Here is a 21,044-nt window from a genome sequence, read left to right on the forward strand (position 1 = left end):
TCCTCCCTTCTTTCTTTCCCTTCCCCTCCGCTCCTTACCCTCACAACCGTCCAAATTCACCCCCTCTCCCCTCCCTTTTCTCCCTCCCTACCATCTCAATTCACAACACTCCTTCTCCTCCCTTCCCTCCTCTCCCTTCCCCTCCCCTCCCTCCCCTCACACCCCCCCAAATTCACCCCCTCTTTCTCCTCCCTTCTCTCCCTCCCTACCATCTCAATTCACAACACTCCTTCTCCTCCCTTCCTTCCTCTCCCTCCCCTCCCCTCCCCTCCCCTCTCCTCCCCTTCCCTCCCCTCCCTCCCTCCCCTCACAACCACCCAAATTCACCCCCTCCTTCCCCGAATCCCTCCCTCCGAAGCCTGGGATATCAGTGACGGGCGAGCGAGAGGGAAGGGTGCAGGCGAGCCTTATAAGGGCAGGGGAATAAAGGAACAGAACAGACTGAAATACTGGATAAAGACGCGAGAGATTCGTGACGTTTCGAGACAACTGCCTATTTCCTCGTCGGGTGAATAAATGGGAGGGGCGAATGGAAGTACAGTACAGACTGAAATAGTGGATATAGCCTGGGGGAAGGTGAATGAAGGTACATCACAGAATTTGAAATAAAGATAATGACAGGCCCGTTCCGTTACTAGTAAATTGCTCATTTCCTCTTCAAATATTTGATATTGGATACACATGTAAAAGATGCCAATTTCCTTTTTATATATTGGTTATTAAATACAAATGTAAAAGATGCTAACTTCCTATTTAAATATTGGCTATTGAATACAAATGTAAAACATGCTCATTTCCTCTTTAATATTGGCTATCAAATAAAAATGTAAAAGATACTAATTCCCTATTCAGGTGCTTGAGGGCGAGGGCTCTATACCTGAGTATGAGGGAAGGTGAACGAAGGTGCAGCCAACGGAAGAAACGGTACAGCCACAGCAGGAAAGAAATGAAATAAATTGTATCATGGCGTTTCGAGTTCAATACGACTTTTTCTTCCGGGTGGACTGAACAGAAGGAATTCATTTAGACAGTCATTTCCCTTTTCTTGGCCGAGCATTGTCTTGGAGTACAGGCATTAAGAAGAAAGGTTCTCTTCTCTGTGTTCAAGTTTAGATAGAGCTCAAAGTCTTAAATTTTTATTCCGCTAAAAGAAATATATGACCATTGTTTTTAAAGTTATAAAAATTGGTAAAAACAAAGTGCCAATACTTTATAGTTTATACGCCATTTAGAGTCAAGTGTAAAGCGTAGCTGATGAGACTTCAAACCGATATTATTTTCTAAAGTGAAACGCAATGCAATCCGCCTCAGTAACTTTCTAAGTATCTAATACATAACAGTAAAGTATACTCGTGTCTGTGAATCAAAAATCTATTCTGATTTTGCCTTGTGCCTTTGAGGGCCAATAACACTGTAAACATTTTGCTGCGTCAAGTTAGTCCTGGATATTTTCAGTATTGTATATATGTACGTTGATGCACGAGCACAGGTAGACACACAGACACGCGCACATACGAACATGCACACATGCACACATGCACACACACACACACACACATACACACACACACACACACACACACACACACACACACACACACACACACACACACACACACACACACACACACACACACACACACATGCACATGCATGCACACACACACACACACACGCACACACACACATACATACTTTCACACACACACACACACACACACACACACACACACACACACACACACACACACACACACATACACAAACACACACACATACACACACACACACACACACACACACACACACACACACACACACACACACATATATATATATATATATAAACACGCATACACACACACACACACACACACACATACACACACACACACACACACACACACACATATATAAACACGCATACACACACACACTCACACACACACACACACACACACACACACATATACACACACACACACACACACACACACATACACACACACACACACACACACACACACACACACACACACACACACACACACACACACACACACACACACACACACACACACACACACACACACACACACACACCGTGTATCTGTTAATGCAAACACGAAGGAAGAAAACACCATGACTATACAGATCGACGCAATGTTTTTTCTTCGTTACAGCAGGTCTTTGCCGTCCGTAGACTCATGTGGCGTCTATTGTTCAAGTAATACAAGAAAAAGATCGTTCATATGGTAATACTCATAATTCTATTTCTGACCGCATTCCTCTCCCTCTCCCTCTCCCTCCTTCTCCCTGCATCTCCCTCCCTCTCCCTCTCGCTCCTCTCCTCCCTCCCTCTCCCTACTTCTCCCTCTCCTTCCCTCTCCCTTTCTCTCCCTTTCTCTCCCTCTCTCTCTCTCTCTCTCTCTCTCTCTCTCTCTCTCTCTCTCTCTCTCTCTCTCTCTCTCTCTCTCTCTCTCTCTCTCTCTCTCTCTCTCTCTCTCTCTCTCTCTCTCTCTGCCTCACTCTCTCCCACTCTCTTTCCCTCGCCCTCGCTCTCTCCTTTTCCTACTCCTCTTCGTTTTTCGCTTCGCCTTCCTCTCCTTCTCTCTCCTCCCTTCGCTCCCTCTCATTCCTTTTTTTCTCTTTTTCATTTCTCTCTCTCTCCCTCTCCTTCAATTTCTGCCCCTTCTCTCTCTCTCTCTCTCTTTCCATTTACTCTCTCCCTCTCCCTCTCTATGGTGGTAATGTTAATACATACTCTTACAGCAGAGCAGATAATAAAATCCAGCCTTCTGTCTAGCCCTTTTTAATCACTAATAAAATAATACCATAATCCTTTCACTTACGGTTCATTAAAACTGGCGACCGACATTCACCGTGATACAACACAACTTCATATACGTAACAGAAAATATCACTTACCCGTTCGAGAGTGCTTGCGTGCTTGAACTTAATCGTCGATATTGTATCACCGAGACAGTAAAACGTTTAGACAAATTGGGTTTTCACCAGTGCATAATCTTTTTTTCCGTTCTGAGAAAGATTGCATCATCATTTAACAGCCAAAAGCCGGGGTTACGTGTGACATTGCTTGGAAATATTATCATGTAGTCACTACACAGGCTTTCTAAACTATTCCATTCTGTTTCTGTAGGCTCTAGATATTAGGAATGTCGAGTGAACAGGAGATTTTTGTAAAGGAATGGATTTTAATTGATATTTCCCCTCCTTTTCATGTTGTTTTTCTTTTCAAATCGGTCCTGTGTTTTCGTGAATGCGTCGTCTGCAACAACATTTTACATACTAATCCACATGTTTCTTCAATATTATGGATTAAAGTAAGATGGAGATAAATTTCATAACGGTTTATTAAGAGGAATTAACTGCGGGTTTATGACACCAATTCATGAATTACCAATACCATATCGCATTATAAGGAATATCAAACGAGCATCCGTAAAGTACCTCAGAAAAAATAATAAACCCCCAAATAATGAAATAACTAATCTATAAAGCAATAAATCCTATTCATTGCATACAAAACTCATATCATACATTTGTTTAAACATATATAAACCATCCAGCACGAAAAGGGCTAGCTGGCACCTTACAGGACACGTGATGTAAACAAATCCTCGCAGGAGCGCCTGAGGCCACGACAGGTCTCGCCTCCGGGCCCTTTGGTGGAGGTGTGTGCGCAGTGTTTCCTTTCCTGGGATTGTTTCTTTAGGGGGTTACCAGTGGCTTTTAATGCTGGATTGATAGGAGAGTGATTAAGAAGTGCTTTTGTGTGGTTCTTTCGTGCTGTATTTTTTCTCCTTCGCAGTGGAAGTTCATTCTGGTTTGCGAAGGAAAGGGCACAAGAGAGAGGAGTTGATGTGTTTGTGATTTACGATTTTGTGTTTAGCAGCAGGAGTCTACCGTTACTTTACTGCAGGTAGACAAGGTAATGTGTTGTTTATGATTGTTTCAGTTTCAATTTCTTTTAGTGATACCAACCACAAGTGGAGAAATGAAGGTACTTACTTTCGTGTGCGTTTCCTAGTGATTCAGCAAGCTGTCAGTTATTATTATGGGTAATTTTCTATATTACGTCCGCCGCTCCGAAATCGACGATTTTGGTATGTTGGATTCCTAGCACTGTCCACATTGCAAATATATAGTTTTTATTGCGCGGAAACCCCCTTATAGCGACAAACTTGGCCCCGATAGCAAGGGAGGGCATGAAAGGTTCCAGGAAAAATGCGGGGTCAGATAACTCTAATGATATAATGACCCACAGTGGAAATAACCATGGTTATTCACACGACTCTCTATTGCAGGGGGCTGTGCCCCCTGCGACCCCCCTGGGGGAGGGAACCCCCACCGAGTTAACAAAACCTCCACCACATATTCATGGCAGGCTAGAGCGTTACACAAATATCGTCGATGCCGGAGCTGCGGACGTAATATTACAATTACCTCGTAACATTTCCTCTGTCAGCATTGTATACTGAGACAATTGTACTATAATCAGGAAGAGCAAGGTATACCATGAACAGAATAGCGGCGGTGGCCCGCCCTCGTAGGCTCGGCGGGTTTTGTGCCTCTCTCAATGCATCTAGTTTGTGTGTGCTCTATCCTGCTGTGAAGACCTGATGGATTCTATGTTTTCTCAGTGGAGGTTGGGTGGTGGCAGCTCCCCCAGGGGGGGGTCACAGGGGACACAGCCCCCTGCAGTGGGAAGTCATGTGAATAATCATGGTTATTTTCACCGTGGGTTATATTATTAGGGTAATTTTCTATATTACATCTGCCGCTCCGACATCATCACCCCTGCTATCGGGGCCAAGTTTGTCGCTATAGGGAGGTTTCCGTGCAATAAAACCTACGTATTTGCATTGTATAGAGTGAGAGGAATCCAACGATACCAAAATTGTCAATGTCAGAGCGGCAGACGTAATATAGAAAATTACCTTATTATGTAATGTATGTATTTCTATAGTTGCAAGCTTGCGTGTTTGATAAGAATCCATTATAGGACTACACAGGTAGGATGTAGTGCAACTGTGAGGAAAAACAAGACTAGCGTGCAAAATTATTATCTTTTCATGATAAACTTACAATCACTGAATAAAATCTGTGGGTCAACTCATAAAGTGATGCCATGGCTTTTGTGCCATGTGTTTAGGGTTAGTGTTACCAAGAGTGATACACAGAGATATAGGGAAATGAAAGATGCCATCCTATAGAGCATAAGAACATCACAGTTACAGCTCCTGTGGCCTCATGTTCCGCAATACGCGAAATTTACCTGTACCAATATTTGCTGCATATCATCGCTTAGAGACAAAGTTCTTGCCCGTTTTCTGTAAGTTGGCACAAAGTGCTAATAAAGGAGGGGTAAAGGGCTCTTGTTCCTGTCTAGGGGAATAAAGAGAAGGTAGGAATGGTTAGGTCTGGGTTTAGGACAACCTCTGGAGGGTGTGGTGCTCTTGGTAACAAATACTGTGTTTAGATAAGAGTTAGTAAACCTCCACTTAACATAACCTGGCAAGATGAAATTCATTGTAAACCCACCAGTAGTTAAATGTCTAAGCTATGTTGCCTGAATATCCATTTTGGCGTGGTATTACCCTTTTCTGGGTTGTGAATTGCACTGGCTGTTATGTTCTTGCTCTGGATATATACAGACTGATTGACTTGGCCATTTTATGTCTTCTAGCATTTCTGATGTTGAGATGTTTGATCTACTGAGAGGTAATCAGTGTATGAATATATGAGTTGCCTTTTTCATTATTATGTAATCTTGGTCAGAGTATCAAAGAAAGAAATTGAATATGTATTTCAATAAAAGTTTTCTACTTTGTATACCCATCATACAAAGAAGAATATGGTACTACTGCTTTGCCTGAGTTAAACAAAATGTTCAAGGGTGAGATGAGTTAAATGTCAAAAAATATCAGTATGACAGTGTTATTAATTGTGCCTTTGTAAATAGACAGATTTTTTTCATAAATTATGCATTTTTGTAAAAGATCAGTCCTCCTTCCATTAGTTGAACCAGTCCATGTGTTGATAAGTTCAGCAATCCTTTTGCAGGCAGAGTTAGAGGAGGTTTGGCAGGCTGATCTGTCAGCTGAAGCTCTCTCTTTAATTTTACTCTGTAAAATATTTTTCTTGTTATCTATGCAATGATTTATATTCATATACTCTTCTTTTAACCTGCTGTATGACTGTGCTGAATAACTGTCCTGCATCAGATCTCAACAAAGACCTTCTGTCTGTCAGTCTTTACATACAGCCACCCAACAAAAATCATATTAAAGGAAACCCAGATTTTGCTTCTAGGAGCAGTTAAACCAATTTCTGAAAGGCTTCACATATACATATATGTAGTTTAAAATATTCTAAAATATACCAAGCACATGGTTAAGAGCTTCCACGCTAGGGTGAAATCTAAAGCATTCAGCTTTACAAACAATGCGTCAATGAATATAATTCACATAAGTTTGATTGATTTGAACAGAAGCCAAGCAAGATATATATTGTTATTTTCATTATAATGTATAGTCTACATAAGATTATATATAGTGTTAGGAATCACTTTTTCAGTAATAGTATATCACATCAGAAGAGTTAACCAATGATTTTACCACTGTTGAAGATTATTTGAGGTGTATTTTGTTTTCTTACCATCTCTTGTACTTCCTCCTCCTCTGAAGCAAGGTCTAGAGAAGTAAAATCACCTGTCTGATTCATAGTTTTTGAAGTACAAAAGATAGATACAACACATTTAATTAGTTTTTTATTAGCAATTAAGTCAAAGAAGTTATTTTTTTTCTCTCATTTTTATTCAAATTCCCAAATGTACATAGACAAAGAAATAACTGAATACAACCATATAGTTATCAGCTATAACTGGAAGTAATAGTGTGTTCTTGATTTTTTTTTTTTTTTTTTTTTTTGTTATATATATATATATATATATATATATATATATATATATATATGTATGTATGTATGTATGTATGTATGCATATTTATATTTATTTGTTTATTCATGTATTTATTTATTAATCTATAGATTTATACTTGTTTTTATACTGATATGTTTATTTAGATATTTTTTATTTACTTATCTAGTTGTATTTATATGAATATTTGTTTCGTTTTATATATATATATATATATATATATATATATATATATATATATATATATATATATATATAAATATATAAATATATATATACATATATATATAAATATATATATATATGTATACATATATACATATATATTTTATATATATATAATATATATATATATATATATATATATATATATATATATATATATGTATGTATGTATATATGTATGTATATAAATATATATATACATAAAACACACACACAAACACACATATGTGTGTACATATATATATATATATATATATATATATATATATATATATATATATATATATATATATATATATGTATGTATATATATATATATATATATACATATACATATATATATATATATATATATATATATATATATATATATATATATATTTATATATATGTGTGTGTGTGTGTGTGTGTGTGTGTGTGTGTGTGTGTGTGTGTGTGTGTGTGTGTGTGTGTGTGTGTGTGTGTGTGAATATATGTATAAATATATATAATCATTTATGTATATTTATATATATGTATACACACACACACACACACACACACACACACACACACACACACACACACACACACACACACACACACATATTTAAACAACAAGTAATTAAATTGATAGTTATAGGAATATAAACAAATAAATAAATATCTGAAGAATTATAAATGTATAGATAAAGGAATATATAAATATATGAATCTATGTATATATAAATATATAAATGTATATATATATATATATATATATATATATATATATATATATATATATATATATATATATATATATATATATATATATATATATATATATATATATATATATATATATATATATATATATATATATATATATATATATATATATATATATATATATATAAATATACATGTGTGTGTATAGGAACACACACACACACACACACATATATATATATATATATATATATATATATATATATATATATATATATATATATATATATATATATATATATATATATATACACACACACAGTGTGTAGATGCATGTGTATTTATTTATATATGCAAATACATACACCTGTGCAGGCAGGGGCATAGGGCATCTTCTGGACGTGCCATAAAAGTTAATCCAGTATTAAAGTTTAATCCAGATCTCTAATGAGCATGCCATAAAAGTTAATCCAGTTTTGTATGTGCCATAAAAGTTAATCCAGTATTAAAATTTAATCCAGATCTCTAGTACACATGCGCATTTGCAGCATCCAGGATCAACTTTTAATGCACCTCTGGACCAGGCTTTAATATTAAGCACATTTTTTAATCCTGCACATGAGCAGAAGGGACAAGTCAATCTCACCAATCATGTACTGTTACGTCACATATCCGTCATGAACTTCGCGAGTGCCATCGCTTGAATTGCCATTCAAAGTTATTTTCGGCAATAACATTGATCGTCTCAGAATATTCATACATAGTATTTATTATGAAAATGAAATTGTATATATATACATAAATGATGAAATATTCTGATAAAGGAAATAACTTATGGTAATGAATATAAAAAACAATATAATCCCATGAGGAATCTTTGAAGTTCAGAGGCTGCGGGCATGTATCTCATATTTCCAGGTTAGTGAAACAAAAATTATATGGTAAACCCATCACTACACCACAGACCAAGAACATCACAAGAATTGATAGAAATTTAAAGAGACAGTCCATTAACTTAAGATTCCAAACAAATCATATTTGAAACAGATAATCCTGAAGAAATGTGTACAGAAAATAGAGGTACGAACTATCTTACTTTGATATGATGCTAGTCTTAGTTTTCAATTTTGGGAACATTGGGAGGCATAAAGAATTGATTAATAATATGAATAAGGCATAAAGAATTGATTAACAATATGAATAAGTTTTTAATGCCTTGTCTTCAAATCATGTAGGTATGTCTGGGATGAAGGGAAGGAAAAGGTCGTCTTCAGAAGCATCTGAGAAGTTTATATTATTATTTACAGAACACTTTGAACAATTAGGAGGCAAAGCAGTGCAGAGATAAAAAAGGCATAAGATAATTAGCATAATGAAAACATTAGTAAGAGTCTCAGATTCATGAAATACACATTAAATATAATAGATATTTTGAAACCTAAGAGATGTCTAAAATAGTTTCTTAGATATGATTACCAAAAACATGACATTACAAAAAGAAAGAAAAAAATCATGAAATCTCCCAAAAGAGCGACTTTCACATTTCTCTTCTCTCCGGCATGTTTACATGGTAACAGAGGTGATAGAATAGTGAGTACGACAGTTTTTACTGAACATTATTGTCGCGCTGTCTGGCAGCAGAGAGTGTCGTCTTCGGTACGGACACGGTGGATTAGGATTAAACTAAATACAGTATTAAGAGTTAAGGACGCTACAGAAGACACCCATAGCTAGGATCTTTTATAACAGAAAGCTATTCCCTTATGTAGTAGAGAATTGAAGCTGTCCTGATCTTGGAAGATTTAATCTAATTTAAGATGTATAAAATAAATAGAGTAAGCAGACAGGTAAGCTCTGATTATTAAGAGAGAAAGCCTTGATATCTTTTAAGAATACATATTGTGACATTTATTTAGTTTCTTCTTTTCCATATATGTGTGTATAGGTCCCACGTCTTTCAAGAACAATAGGTTTGATGTGCTACCTCTTTGTGATGAGTAACATATATTCAAATAATGGCTTAGACTATTTGTGTGTGTGACGCAAGTGTGGGAATAGGGATTACCAACAGTCGAATGACTTGCACCTCATGCTCACCCATGGTCATGTGAGGTTAGCCATCTGTCTCATGGCATCCTCGGTGTATCGGATCGGGGGACTCTCTCCAGTGGGCTATCAGGTGCTCTCCCCTGTGGGATCTTCTGCGGGTTATAGTTGTTTTGGAAGTTGCGCGTCCCATTGGGTTGTCTTTGTCTTTGATAGACTTACGCAAAGGAGTTTGACTTTTCCGATTTTCTATTTTTATTTGTGTTCTTAGATTTTTATTTTTTATTTTATTTATTTTTCTTGTTTTTGTGTAGCTAAAGAAAAAGTGTGAACCATAGAAAGAAACTGCAGTGCTGCATTAATGATGTTCTCAATTTTTTGTTAAAAGCCATGTCTCATAATATGTGATATTGTGGTTTTACTGTAATTATTAGTTATATCCATTTATGTGCTTGCTGCTTGTAAAAGCAAGAAACTACTCTTTCTATTAGGAGAAGAGAAGCCAAGAAAAGTAGAAGTGAACATGTGGTGAGAGGAAACTTTCCACTTTCTTCTTTTTATATATCATATCCTTTTCTTGTTATTATTATTGTTGTTATTATTCTTTTATTGTTATTATTGTTGTTATTATTCTTTTATTATTATTATTGTTGTTATAATTATTATTATTATTAATACTATAGTTTTTCACTTTATTATTGTTTTGTGTTTTTTTTATTATTATTAATAATATTGTTATTGCTATAATTCTTCGCCTTCTCCATCTTTAGTGTTTCTTCTTCTTCTTCTTCTTCTAAGTTGATTATTATCAAGAATGGATACTCATGGGATAAAAGGGGTGAATGAAGAGGATGAGTTGGGCAAGGGACATAGCCTCCGGGAAATGTTTTGGTGTGCGTGCCGTTTAGACTCTCAATTGTGTCTTCAGATTTTTGTTCCAAGTGACTATTACATTTAGCTTTTTAAATATAGTTAAATACTTGTGTTCACCTCTGAATATTACAATTAGGCAGAATGGGAAGTGTTGCATTCCTGAAATGTTTAATTGAAAAAAGTTGGGATGTGTTGTAGGTATCCTGTTGTTTTGTTTTTTTTTATTATTATATTTTCTGAATTTCTCACATTATAGAATGGATTTCCTGTTGTCAAGACATAGATTTTGAAAGTGTTTAACTAATATATTAGCATTTGGCATAGTCAGTGATTATTCTCTATCCATTTCTTGCAGAAAAACAATGACATAATCCAAAAATATCCAGCTGAAATTTTTCCACCATGGCGAGTCCCACCATCGAATCATTATGTTGTTTATCGAGCACCAACGCCTTCAGCAAAGACTTCCTCATAGACTTCCAGAGCGTGCCATACAATGCCATATCCATTGTGGCATCCATTTTTGGCATGGCTGGTGCCATATACCAGGTAAAAGATCAGATTTCCAAAGTCTGTTCATGCATGTTACTCTGTTTCATGTGGTTTTCATACCTGGTTTATAATCTTGTATTAAAAATATCTTATTATTTATTGTTCTGTCATAGGCCAAAATATTAAAGTACCTGATGGATTGCAATATATCTTTAAAAGAGTTTTTTTTTCATGAAACTAATTACAGTTTGTAAGTTCATAACATACTTTTGATCTGATAATGTACCCAAGATAATCAATAAGCAATTTATCATTAATGTTAGCTAATTATTCTTACAGTTTTTCCAAAAAACAAACTTCCGTTATACAAATAGTTGTGGTTGCAAACTTTTATCCTTCTTTCTCTACTTCTTTTTGTATTTTTTCCCCCACACTTGATTTTTATGTTTTCCTTTGCAGGTCCTTCCACGAACACCTAGTAATGGAACCAATGGCCGAGGGGGAAGGTTCTTCAAGACGAGGGGCCGCCTCATCATAAGATGGCTAGCCTTTGCCGACCTTCTGGCTTCATTCGGTTAGGGAAAAGGGGATGTTTGTATTTAGTGTGTTTCCGAAATGAAGAAGGGTGTTTTATTGATTTTTTTTCATGTTTTCTTTCTTTCATGTTTTTATTGTATTTTTAGTTATTTCTTGTCTGAAGAGGAAAATGTTCATTCATTTTTGGATTGACTTATTCATGTCTTGGTCTTATTTTTTTGATGATATTCTTTTCCTTACTATTTTTTGTTGATTTTATTGATTTTGTAATATCCAGTGGACGTACCTTGATTTAGATTACTTTTTTTATGTTTCTCGTCTTCTCTTTGTGTTTCCTTTTCTTTTGTATATCTTTTAAATCCCTCTTTGGATTTTCCCCTTTTTTAAAGAATTTTCTATTGATTTTTCTTTCTTTCTTTTTTTTTATTTTGATGTTTTTATAGGGATTCTCATAAGATCGGCTTCCTGGCTTTCCGATGACACTTTTGGATCAAAGGCTGATGACAGCACAGTAGGGCAGTCTATGTGCATCGTAACTTCGGTAAGAGCTTTTCCCAGGTTAACACATTTCATGAAGGTTTTCTTCTCCAATTCTCTTTTCCATCTTTTGATTACTATTCTTTTTCTTCTTTTCTTCTCTCCTTCTTTTTCTCCATCTTCTTTATCTTTCTGCTTCTCCTTCTTCTCCATCTCCTTCTTTGTCCCTCTTCTTCTTCTTCACCTTCTCCTTCTTCTTTATGTTTCTGCTTCTCCTTCTCCATCTCCTTCTTCTTTATCTTTCTGCTTCCCTTTAGGTCCAATGATACGTGTATACTCTGCGTGCATACGTGTAGAAGCCATACTGAACAGCCCAATCCAATTGTCCTGATCCCACAAAGCAAGCACTCTAAGTACTGTAAATAATCACTACAAAAATTTCAGGAAATGCAAGGGATAAAGATAAGAGTTTTCTTTCTTCCTTGCTTTTCATTCTTATCTTATTTTGCTGTTTCTTGTTTCTTTCTTTCTTTTTTTAAGCATATTAACAAGGTTGATTTTTGGGTCATTGATTGTTGGTTTTCAAGTACCAGGTTTAACCAGTTAAACTTCAAAGGGCTTGTTAAGGAACAGGAATTGAAAGCTAGACACTTACTTGTATTTGCCATTCGTGTAGTACATACATGAATCATTTGTACTCTTTGCTTATTCTTTTCTTTTATATTTTCTTTGTTAGAATTACTTGATTCAATACATTTACTGTTTGGTGTGATTGTTGATTGATTATAGATATCTCTGATTTGTTTCTGTTAAGTATACAAATTTTGTCAACCATATATACAAGTTTTAGTTATTTCATGGAGTCTGTATTCTATGTACTTTTCATGGCATGGATTATTTGATTATGATGATTATGAGTTTAATCTTTTATTTCTGTCTCAAGTATTTTACATTTACGTGTATCTGTACATGTAATGAGAAAAACATCTTTGTGATATGCAGATTTCACATGCTTCATGAATAGTGTCCAAATCTGAATTGAATCAATTCTTTTATATACTATTTGAGAAATTTATGGTAACCAACAATAAGATAATAACCTAAAAGCATCAGACCTTTCCAGATTTAGCATAACTTAATCCAATGAAACAAATGACTTTCCATAATGGTAACTCAAGTAGATCGTAATTGTATCTACTCCAGTTTATATACAGAAGACTTATAGTGAAAAGTAAAATACAGCTCATCCTAACCAAACCAGGAGTTTTTCAGGACTGCATATCATATATTCTGTTCTTCCTGCACCACCTTCCATTGCAAGAAGAAAAGAAAGAAAGCAAGAAAAAAGAAAAGAAAAAAAAGCAAGCAAGCTACCTTACAGTATATAGTAAACTAAGTAGGGTATCTCCCTGAACAGGTTATTATCCACTATTTCTACACTGCGACTTACTGCTGGACCTTCTTATATGCCCTGGATGTGAAGCTGGTAATGCACGAGAGACGCATGAGCCACCGCGTGTACCATACTGTGGCTTGGAGTGTTCCGCTAATGCTCTGCCTAGTGGGATTACTCATCCTCTATCTTCCTGACCTAAAGTAGGTCTTTGTCCAGTTTTGTGTGTATGTGTGTGTGTGTGTGTGTGTGTGTGTGTGTGTGTGTGTGTGTGTGTGTGTGTGTGTGTGTGTGTGTGTGTGTGTGTGTGTGTGTGTGTGTGTGTGAGAGAGAGAGAGAGAGAGAGAGAGAGAGAGAGAGAGAGAGAGAGAGAGAGAGAGAGTGAGTGAGTGAGTGAGTGAGTGAGTGAGTGAGTGAGTGAGTGAGTGAGTGAGTGAGTGTGAGTGAGTGAGTGAGTGAGTGAGTGAGTGTGAGTGAGTGAGTGAGTGAGTCTGTGAGTGAGTGAATATGTATGGATGCATGTGTATTTTTAAAATTAAGTTATCTCTAGTTATAGGTAGCTAAGGTACTGTAAAGCTACAAAATATTCACGAATGATGGAATGATGTTGGTTTGATGTTGTAATAAGCATATTATGGTGTGTCCTTTTTTTATGAATAATATAGGCATCCATAGAATGTATAAGGTCTGAAACAATTTTGAAATGATTTACTTAGGCAACAAATGGTTATTATGATGAAAAAATCATGTTGATAAAAAATATCACAGTTTTTTACTCGTACACAATTGTCTTAATATGTTTTCTCTCTTTCAGTTGCCATAGTCAAGCCGTGAACCCATACGTGAGATTTCTGCCAAATTATTTAAGCACCTTTATGCCCATTGTCGTTGTTATGATTGGAAACCCAATTCTTTATTGCATAGCATTCTCAAGGGTTGAAAAGCAAATTATGTCGGCCAGAGGGAGGTAAGTCTTATTTTGTTTATTTTTATTTTTCCCACTCTTATTTATGTTTATTTCCCTGTCTCTACATTTTGAATGAAACATCAAGATTTTCTCTTTTCTTTTTCTTCAAAAGTCCATTAAGGAAGTCAAATTTACTTCAGATAGCAAAACACTTTAATCTGGAAAAACAGTTTTTATTTGGCTACTTCTTTTGGATAGATTTTATTATAATATAATAGTTATAAGTATAAAAAGGTCAGCAGCAATATGATATCACATGAAACAAACACTTTCTCCCGTCAGATTCACCCACTCAGAACGGCGGGTTGTTGATGGTCTGCGCAAGAAGTTCTTCCTAATTAATGGAGTGTTTTATCTCTGCTGGTTGCCAAATATTATCAATGGCATCGTCTTGTGGACATCGTGGAACAACCTGCCAAAAACATTTATTATAACAGTGTGGTATCTAATGGTAAGCTGTTCTCATTTTTTATTCCATCCCTCTTCTTTTTCTCCTTGTAAATACTCCTATAAGAGTTATTTTGATATTTTATATGTTCATGTAATTGTACACATATCAGTCTGGCAATATTTATTTTCTCTTAATGTCTATTCTGTATACTTTCTTCTAATTTCCAAGACTGTATCTGTATCAGCTGAAATCAATAGATTCATAATGGAATGGGTAGCAAAACATGCTTAAATTCCACCATTTTAATAACATGATAAAGCTTTGGTTCATTATTTACACTGACATGGATCTGTGAGGTTATTACTGATTAAGCAAGAGCAACCATCTCCCTACTTACTCTTATTCATACAAGTTTTATGATGAATAGGGTAATTTTAGTGAACTCACAGTCCCTTTAATTTAATGCTTGTTCATACCCTATTATAAAGGTAATGTTTATTTACATTAATTAAAATACATATGGTTACCAATAAAAACAAGATATAAAAATGAGATATGATCATAACATGAAAATGTGTAAAGATTAAAGAACTATTAACATAATTCCTCTGCAACATCTGTTTATTTCTTTGATGGTTTGAGCAAAATAAGACTCAAATGGGGCTTCCTAAGTTGTGAAAATTTACATATACTTTGAAACATTATTTGATAAAACTTTACAGCAAGATTTGCATCCTTTAAGTCCCATCCAGACTGTGTTCCTTAGAAATTGCACATAGATGGTAGACTTCTTAAAGATATGTGTGCATTATTATGATTGAGTAGTAAACTCAGCATGGATGAAAGTCAACAGCAAAAGCAATATTTCTCTCCAGATTTATATTTTAATCATCTAGATCTAATGTTTATGAAATGTTTCTGTATTTAATTTAACTAATAGAATGCATTTATTTCACAACCTGTGGAACTGCTGTACCTTCAACATATTCTGACAATTGAGCATCTTAGTTTACCTTGACATATCCAAAATGTACCTGCCTGCCCTTTTGGTAGCAACTCTTTTTGAAGTCACAGCTTTTCTACAGATTCTAGTTGGACAGTGGTCTGTGCACATTCTTTGCTTCTATTTTGCTTAGGAAAATATTTATATTCAGATGATCTTTTGCACAGACATACTTTCTGCCTCCCCATCACTGTATTTTCACTTTCTTGTTCTTCATCTTCTTTTGAGAATACATATATAAGAATTCATCATAATTTCTCTTTCTTTACAGGCAATCCTGAATCCACTTCAGGCTGTGTTTAACTCCATGGTTTATCGCAGCTGGGAGTCAGGTAGTGCTATTTCGAAGCCCAGTTGGTTCCCAGCAAGATTTTGGCCAAAGCATTCATCACAGCAGCTGGAGGTGCCAAATGCCAATGTTAATGATCTTTATAATGATCAGGTATGGCATTGTATGGCTGTTTTAGTATGAGAGTCAGTATTTTGTTATAGACTTATTATTTGGAACTGTGAAGTCAAACAGCTTGGATATTTTAGAACTTAACCATTCTCATTATTGCAGGTTCCTGAGCAAGAGGAGTCTGTAGAAGAATCTTCTCCACAGCATTCTGTTTCTATGAGGTTGTCACATGAACGAACACCATTACTGCACTCTTTGTCAAAAGATGGACTTAATCAAAGCAAGTTTGAGGTCACTAATAGCCAGACTACACCTAAATCATATAAATAATACACAAATTGTTTCTGCTCCAATGTAGTTAGATACATTATGGATTGCACTGAAGCATATGTTAACTACTTATATCTTCAGGTCACCAAATTACCATGTGCCAATAACCTGAATGGTATGGAACACATAGAGTACATTTGCTTCTCTCTGTTTTGGGGGTCTCAGGGAAATGCTCTCTAATTGCATATGCATCTGGGAAAAACAGAATAATACTTTGGCTGTTCAGAGACTTCTGAAACTGTATACTTTTATCAAATTCTGAATCAGTTTAAACCTGTATAACAATGCAGCATTGTTAAACAGATGATAATAATGACAATTAAAAAAATAATAATTTGTCTACAATTGCTTTAACAACCAACAGTGCTTACATCTTTTACTTATTGCTTGTATCATTGGATCTATAATTTTTTCAATGGAGTTCTTCAGAAGTCACAAATAATTTATTGTCAGTCACAAAGCTCCCAAGACACGTATATTATATATTATATATGATAAGCTTTTTCTTGCATATTTTATTTCTCATTTTCATTTGTCTTACTAATTCAATGGTCTATTAGATGTATATTGTTATTCTTTTATTTCATTGAACAGAATCACTTGTTACATTTTCATAGAAAACTTTTTTCTTTCTTTCTTTCTTTCTTTCCTTTATTCTATGGTATAGTCATTTTTAAATATTTTATGTGTTATGTGATTCTGTATGCTTTGGTACTGAAATTAATTATTATATGTTTTTATGTTTTGGTAAACAATATTCAGTAGAATATTTTATAGTACATGAACAATGATTGAAACATGTAATGAACATCTTGAGGCTGAAAATTATTTACTTAAGATTGTTAAATTTTGGAACATTCCATGCACTTTTCTATGCCACAGAAACAGTATATATTAAACACATAGATGCCATAAGATCTGTTATTAAAATGCAAACAATGTTAAAGAGAGTTACTAACCAAACATTCCAACTATCTCAACATTCCAACTTACATTCCAGATACATCCTTGGGATATAATTTTAAAAATTATTTTTTGTAAATTTTTAACAATTTTTTTAATGGTTAAGTATATAATGCACTTTTTATAATACTCACTGACATCCATCCAAAAATATCAACCAGGTATCAGGTTTTCTCGGAGGATGGGAATCTCTTTTTGACAGCTAACTGATAATTAATGCAACGAAAAGGGGTTGCACCTGTTAATACTCACTGCCATATTCATTGCATTGTACCAACAAACTTTTGTAGGTATTATGTACAGTGTTGTTAATGTAGTTGATTAAAACTGCTAGGCAAGATACTCCTTCCATTGGACCAACTTTGACCTGAGTATAGTGGGAAAATGACGGCAGCTATTGATACCTGTTTTAGTTTGTTTTTTCTTTTGAATTTATTTTATTATGATTATTATTATTATTATTATTGTTATTATTATTATTATTAATATTAATAAGATAATGATGATGATGATTTTTATTAGTAGTAGTAATTGTATTGGTCTTAATATTAGTATCATTACTACTACTGTGACTGTTGCTATTACTGTTACTATTACTTGTGTCATTGTTATTACTTTGACTAGTTTATTTATTATATGTATGAGAATATATTTTTCCATATAAATTTTACATTCTTCCCATACTTGCAGCCTTGATTATGTAATATATTTTTGAACATCAATTGTTGCAGTAGTGAGTCTGTTGCAAAAGCTGTGTCTTCTCATTCACATACTGGCTTTTTTTATTATTTTTGTAATATTACTTTTGTCACTACATTATAATTTAATTGGAAATACTGAGAGTAATCAAAATAGAATTGCCAGAAATGTATTCCCATGACAGTATATATGCAAATATATATTGTAACAAAACTTGGGTCACAAAATCATGTACGTCGGAATGTGTTATCAAGGACTCTTTTTATAATAATCCATTCTATTCCATTCTTTCTTTGTTAATATTCCTTGACATATTCTCTGTTTTGCATAAAGAAATACATGTATATTCAGCTGGATTCCGAAGCTTATTTCCCACTTTTGAAATTTGGTGTCTAAGAAACTGCCATCAGTATAAAGATGTTGATATTTTTATAAGGTAAATATTATGTGTAGTTATATTTACAGATTTTACACCATCTGATTATAGTTGCATTATATTAACAAGATATTGCAGAAGAGTTACTCACTGGAAAGAATTTGCCACAATGTAAATATTGTTTGAAATGATAATATGATAACAATCTTGCTTAATACAAGTGCTTATGGTTATACTTCTCTTTCATGCAGCAGATAGTGGGAGAAATCATGAAAAAGGTTATTACTATGCTTTCTGTGTAATAGTTGCGACACAAATGGTGTGCTGTAGACAAGCCATAGGAACCTAGAAATTATGGCAGTAGGTATGAATGTTGTCTCAATTTTCAGGTAAGGTTTATGTAGTTTATTTTTATTTTATATATTTATTAGAGACTGCAAACTCATAAAATGTTATTTAAATCAATAAACTTTTCATTGGTTCAATATATCTCCGTTATTTTTACTCCTTAATTTCCAGTGTGCTCTATCCATACTGGCTTGATCCTAGGAGTGGAGGGTATGAAATGGCACCCTAAAAAAAGTTTGTGTTGTTGATTAATGCTTAAGTTATTTCATAGAAATGAAGTGCTACTTGTACAACAAGATGCTCTACCACACTTCACACTAATAAAGACCTTTAAAAAATTGAGCAATAGCTACATGATTTGCCTAAATTTCATAATCATGGTTTTACTACAAAAAATATACCTTTTGCTCTTCATGTTTCAGTTTACTCCTTTGATGCAATGTACATGGTTTCTATATTCTTGCATTCTTTCAAAGCCAAAGTTGGTCCCATATCCCAGTAGATGTAGGGGACTTATGTAGAGTAATATGCATAGCCATGAGATGATACAGTAGGGTGGCCAGTTCCTTTCCAACCTAAAATGGACCCCAGTATGCTAATGTAAGCATAACAGCTCTCACTCACAACTGCGACAACTGAGAGGAGTGACTGGTGCTAACCCAGGACTGTATGGTTGCAAAGCCTGTGCTCTACCACTGAGTTATGCCACCATTTATTCTTTACATTTCCCATGAAGGTACATTTGGGTGATTAAATTAGTTTAGCTTTTATGATCTCAAAACCAAGAAATCTAACTTTGCACAACTGAAAGTAGCTAAGCAATGTCTTAAAAGTATCTGTTGCTAAATCTTAGTTAGAAAAATTCAAGCAAAATGAGGGAGAGTCAATTTGTTTTGGTCAGTTGCAATATAATTTGCTCTCATACAGTTTAGCAATTGATTGCAAATTTTTGTATCATGTTCCCTATACGTTCTTCCAAATTTTTATATAATCTGCTTGTTATTCAGACATTCTGTATTTTTTTCAAGTGCTCCTCTTCATGTTTTACATATGTTCTACATGTTCCTCATACATTAAATAAGTTCTTCAAATGGCCTTCTTCCTGTATTTGCCCAACTCACCACCAATGAAGAAAAGTGACAAAAAAACTAGGAGTCAGGAATCAACACGACCAAATTCAAAAGGAGAGAAAAGCAGACCAGGACAAGACGATTCTACACCAGGTGTTAGCAGGATCTGCATGGATAGCATCACCCTCACCTTAGCCTCAACCAAAGTTGTTGAGAAAGAACTCTAGGCAGAAGTGGATGAATGATGTAATAGTGAAGTGGATGGAGGAGAGGAAAAAGAAATGAGAAACATATATTGGGTGCAAACAAAGCAAGAGATGAAAGGCAGAAGGGCAAGTCCTGAGTGAAGGAGTTGAAAAGAAGTCACTGCTTAAGAGAGCTTTGTGAAAAGTAATGGAATGAATAATCAGTTTCAAGGAAACTGAAAAGCAAAACAGCACAAGCAAAAGATGGATAAATTGTTATGGAAATGGTAATAGTACTGAAAAGGTCAAATGAATATGGTTTAAATTTTTTTTCTTATTTTTCATTTTTAGTCTCACTGTTTTTCGGTATATAACAATATGTTTTGTTATTTTGGTCAATCCAATCTACTTACCTTGTTTTGCAGTATGACTATTTCTTTCCTTTGTCAGTTTCATAATGTTTGGAGTATTCATCAGATGGAAGAAAAGTAAGATATATGGTCCCATAAAGGACACTGATGTTAGATTTTGTGATGTTTATTTAACATATTTTATTGGGTATTCTAAATGTTATATGCTACTGTTTAAAAATCGCAATCAACTTGAAACACATTGGA

The 21,044-nt window shown here is 34.6% G+C and overlaps 2 protein-coding genes across 4 annotated transcripts in view; one reads left to right on the top strand and one right to left on the bottom strand.

Moving 5' to 3' along the window:
- The window catches only part of LOC113801222 (thiamine transporter 1), a 30,058-nt gene extending 26,750 nt beyond the window's left edge, over window positions 1-3,308 (bottom strand). The window contains exon 1 of one of the 2 annotated variants that reach the window (XM_027352032.2): window positions 2,929-3,308. The gene's annotated coding sequence lies outside the window, so the exon portion shown is untranslated. The remainder of the gene's footprint in view (window positions 1-2,928) is intronic. The other variant, XM_027352030.2, reaches the window with a different exon arrangement.
- A 257-nt stretch (window positions 3,309-3,565) lies between these two features.
- LOC113801221 (G-protein coupled receptor 143) lies at window positions 3,566-19,311 on the top strand. Of its 2 annotated transcripts, none has more exons than XM_027352029.2 (9): window positions 3,566-3,695; window positions 11,152-11,345; window positions 11,748-11,862; window positions 12,269-12,366; window positions 13,720-13,898; window positions 14,510-14,662; window positions 14,945-15,113; window positions 16,328-16,498; window positions 16,619-19,311. In XM_027352029.2, the coding sequence occupies exons 2-9, from the start codon at window positions 11,199-11,201 to the stop codon at window positions 16,784-16,786; spliced, it is 1,200 nt and encodes a 399-aa protein (XP_027207830.1). In that variant the 5' UTR covers window positions 3,566-3,695; window positions 11,152-11,198; the 3' UTR covers window positions 16,787-19,311. The 2 variants fall into 2 exon arrangements, with proteins under 2 accessions (XP_027207830.1, XP_027207829.1); XM_027352028.2 differs by lacking the exon at window positions 3,566-3,695 and adding an exon at window positions 3,815-3,952.
- The last annotated feature ends 1,733 nt before the right edge of the window (window positions 19,312-21,044 follow it).

Source organism: Penaeus vannamei, chromosome 1 (assembly GCF_042767895.1).
Source record: "Penaeus vannamei isolate JL-2024 chromosome 1, ASM4276789v1, whole genome shotgun sequence".
In the NCBI taxonomy this organism is placed as follows: domain Eukaryota; kingdom Metazoa; phylum Arthropoda; class Malacostraca; order Decapoda; family Penaeidae; genus Penaeus; species Penaeus vannamei.

What these genes read in the sequence shown, in the direction of transcription:
- LOC113801221 (XM_027352029.2), top strand. Translation starts at nt 11,199, where the DNA reads ATGGCGAGTCCCACCATCGAATCATTATGTTGTTTATCGAGCACCAAC. An exon ending in TGGCTGGTGCCATATACCAG is followed by an intron (nt 11,346 to 11,747) that starts GTAAAAGATCAG and finishes TTTCCTTTGCAG; the next exon opens with GTCCTTCCACGAACACCTAG. An exon ending in TAACAGTGTGGTATCTAATG is followed by an intron (nt 15,114 to 16,327) that starts GTAAGCTGTTCT and finishes CTTTCTTTACAG; the next exon opens with GCAATCCTGAATCCACTTCA.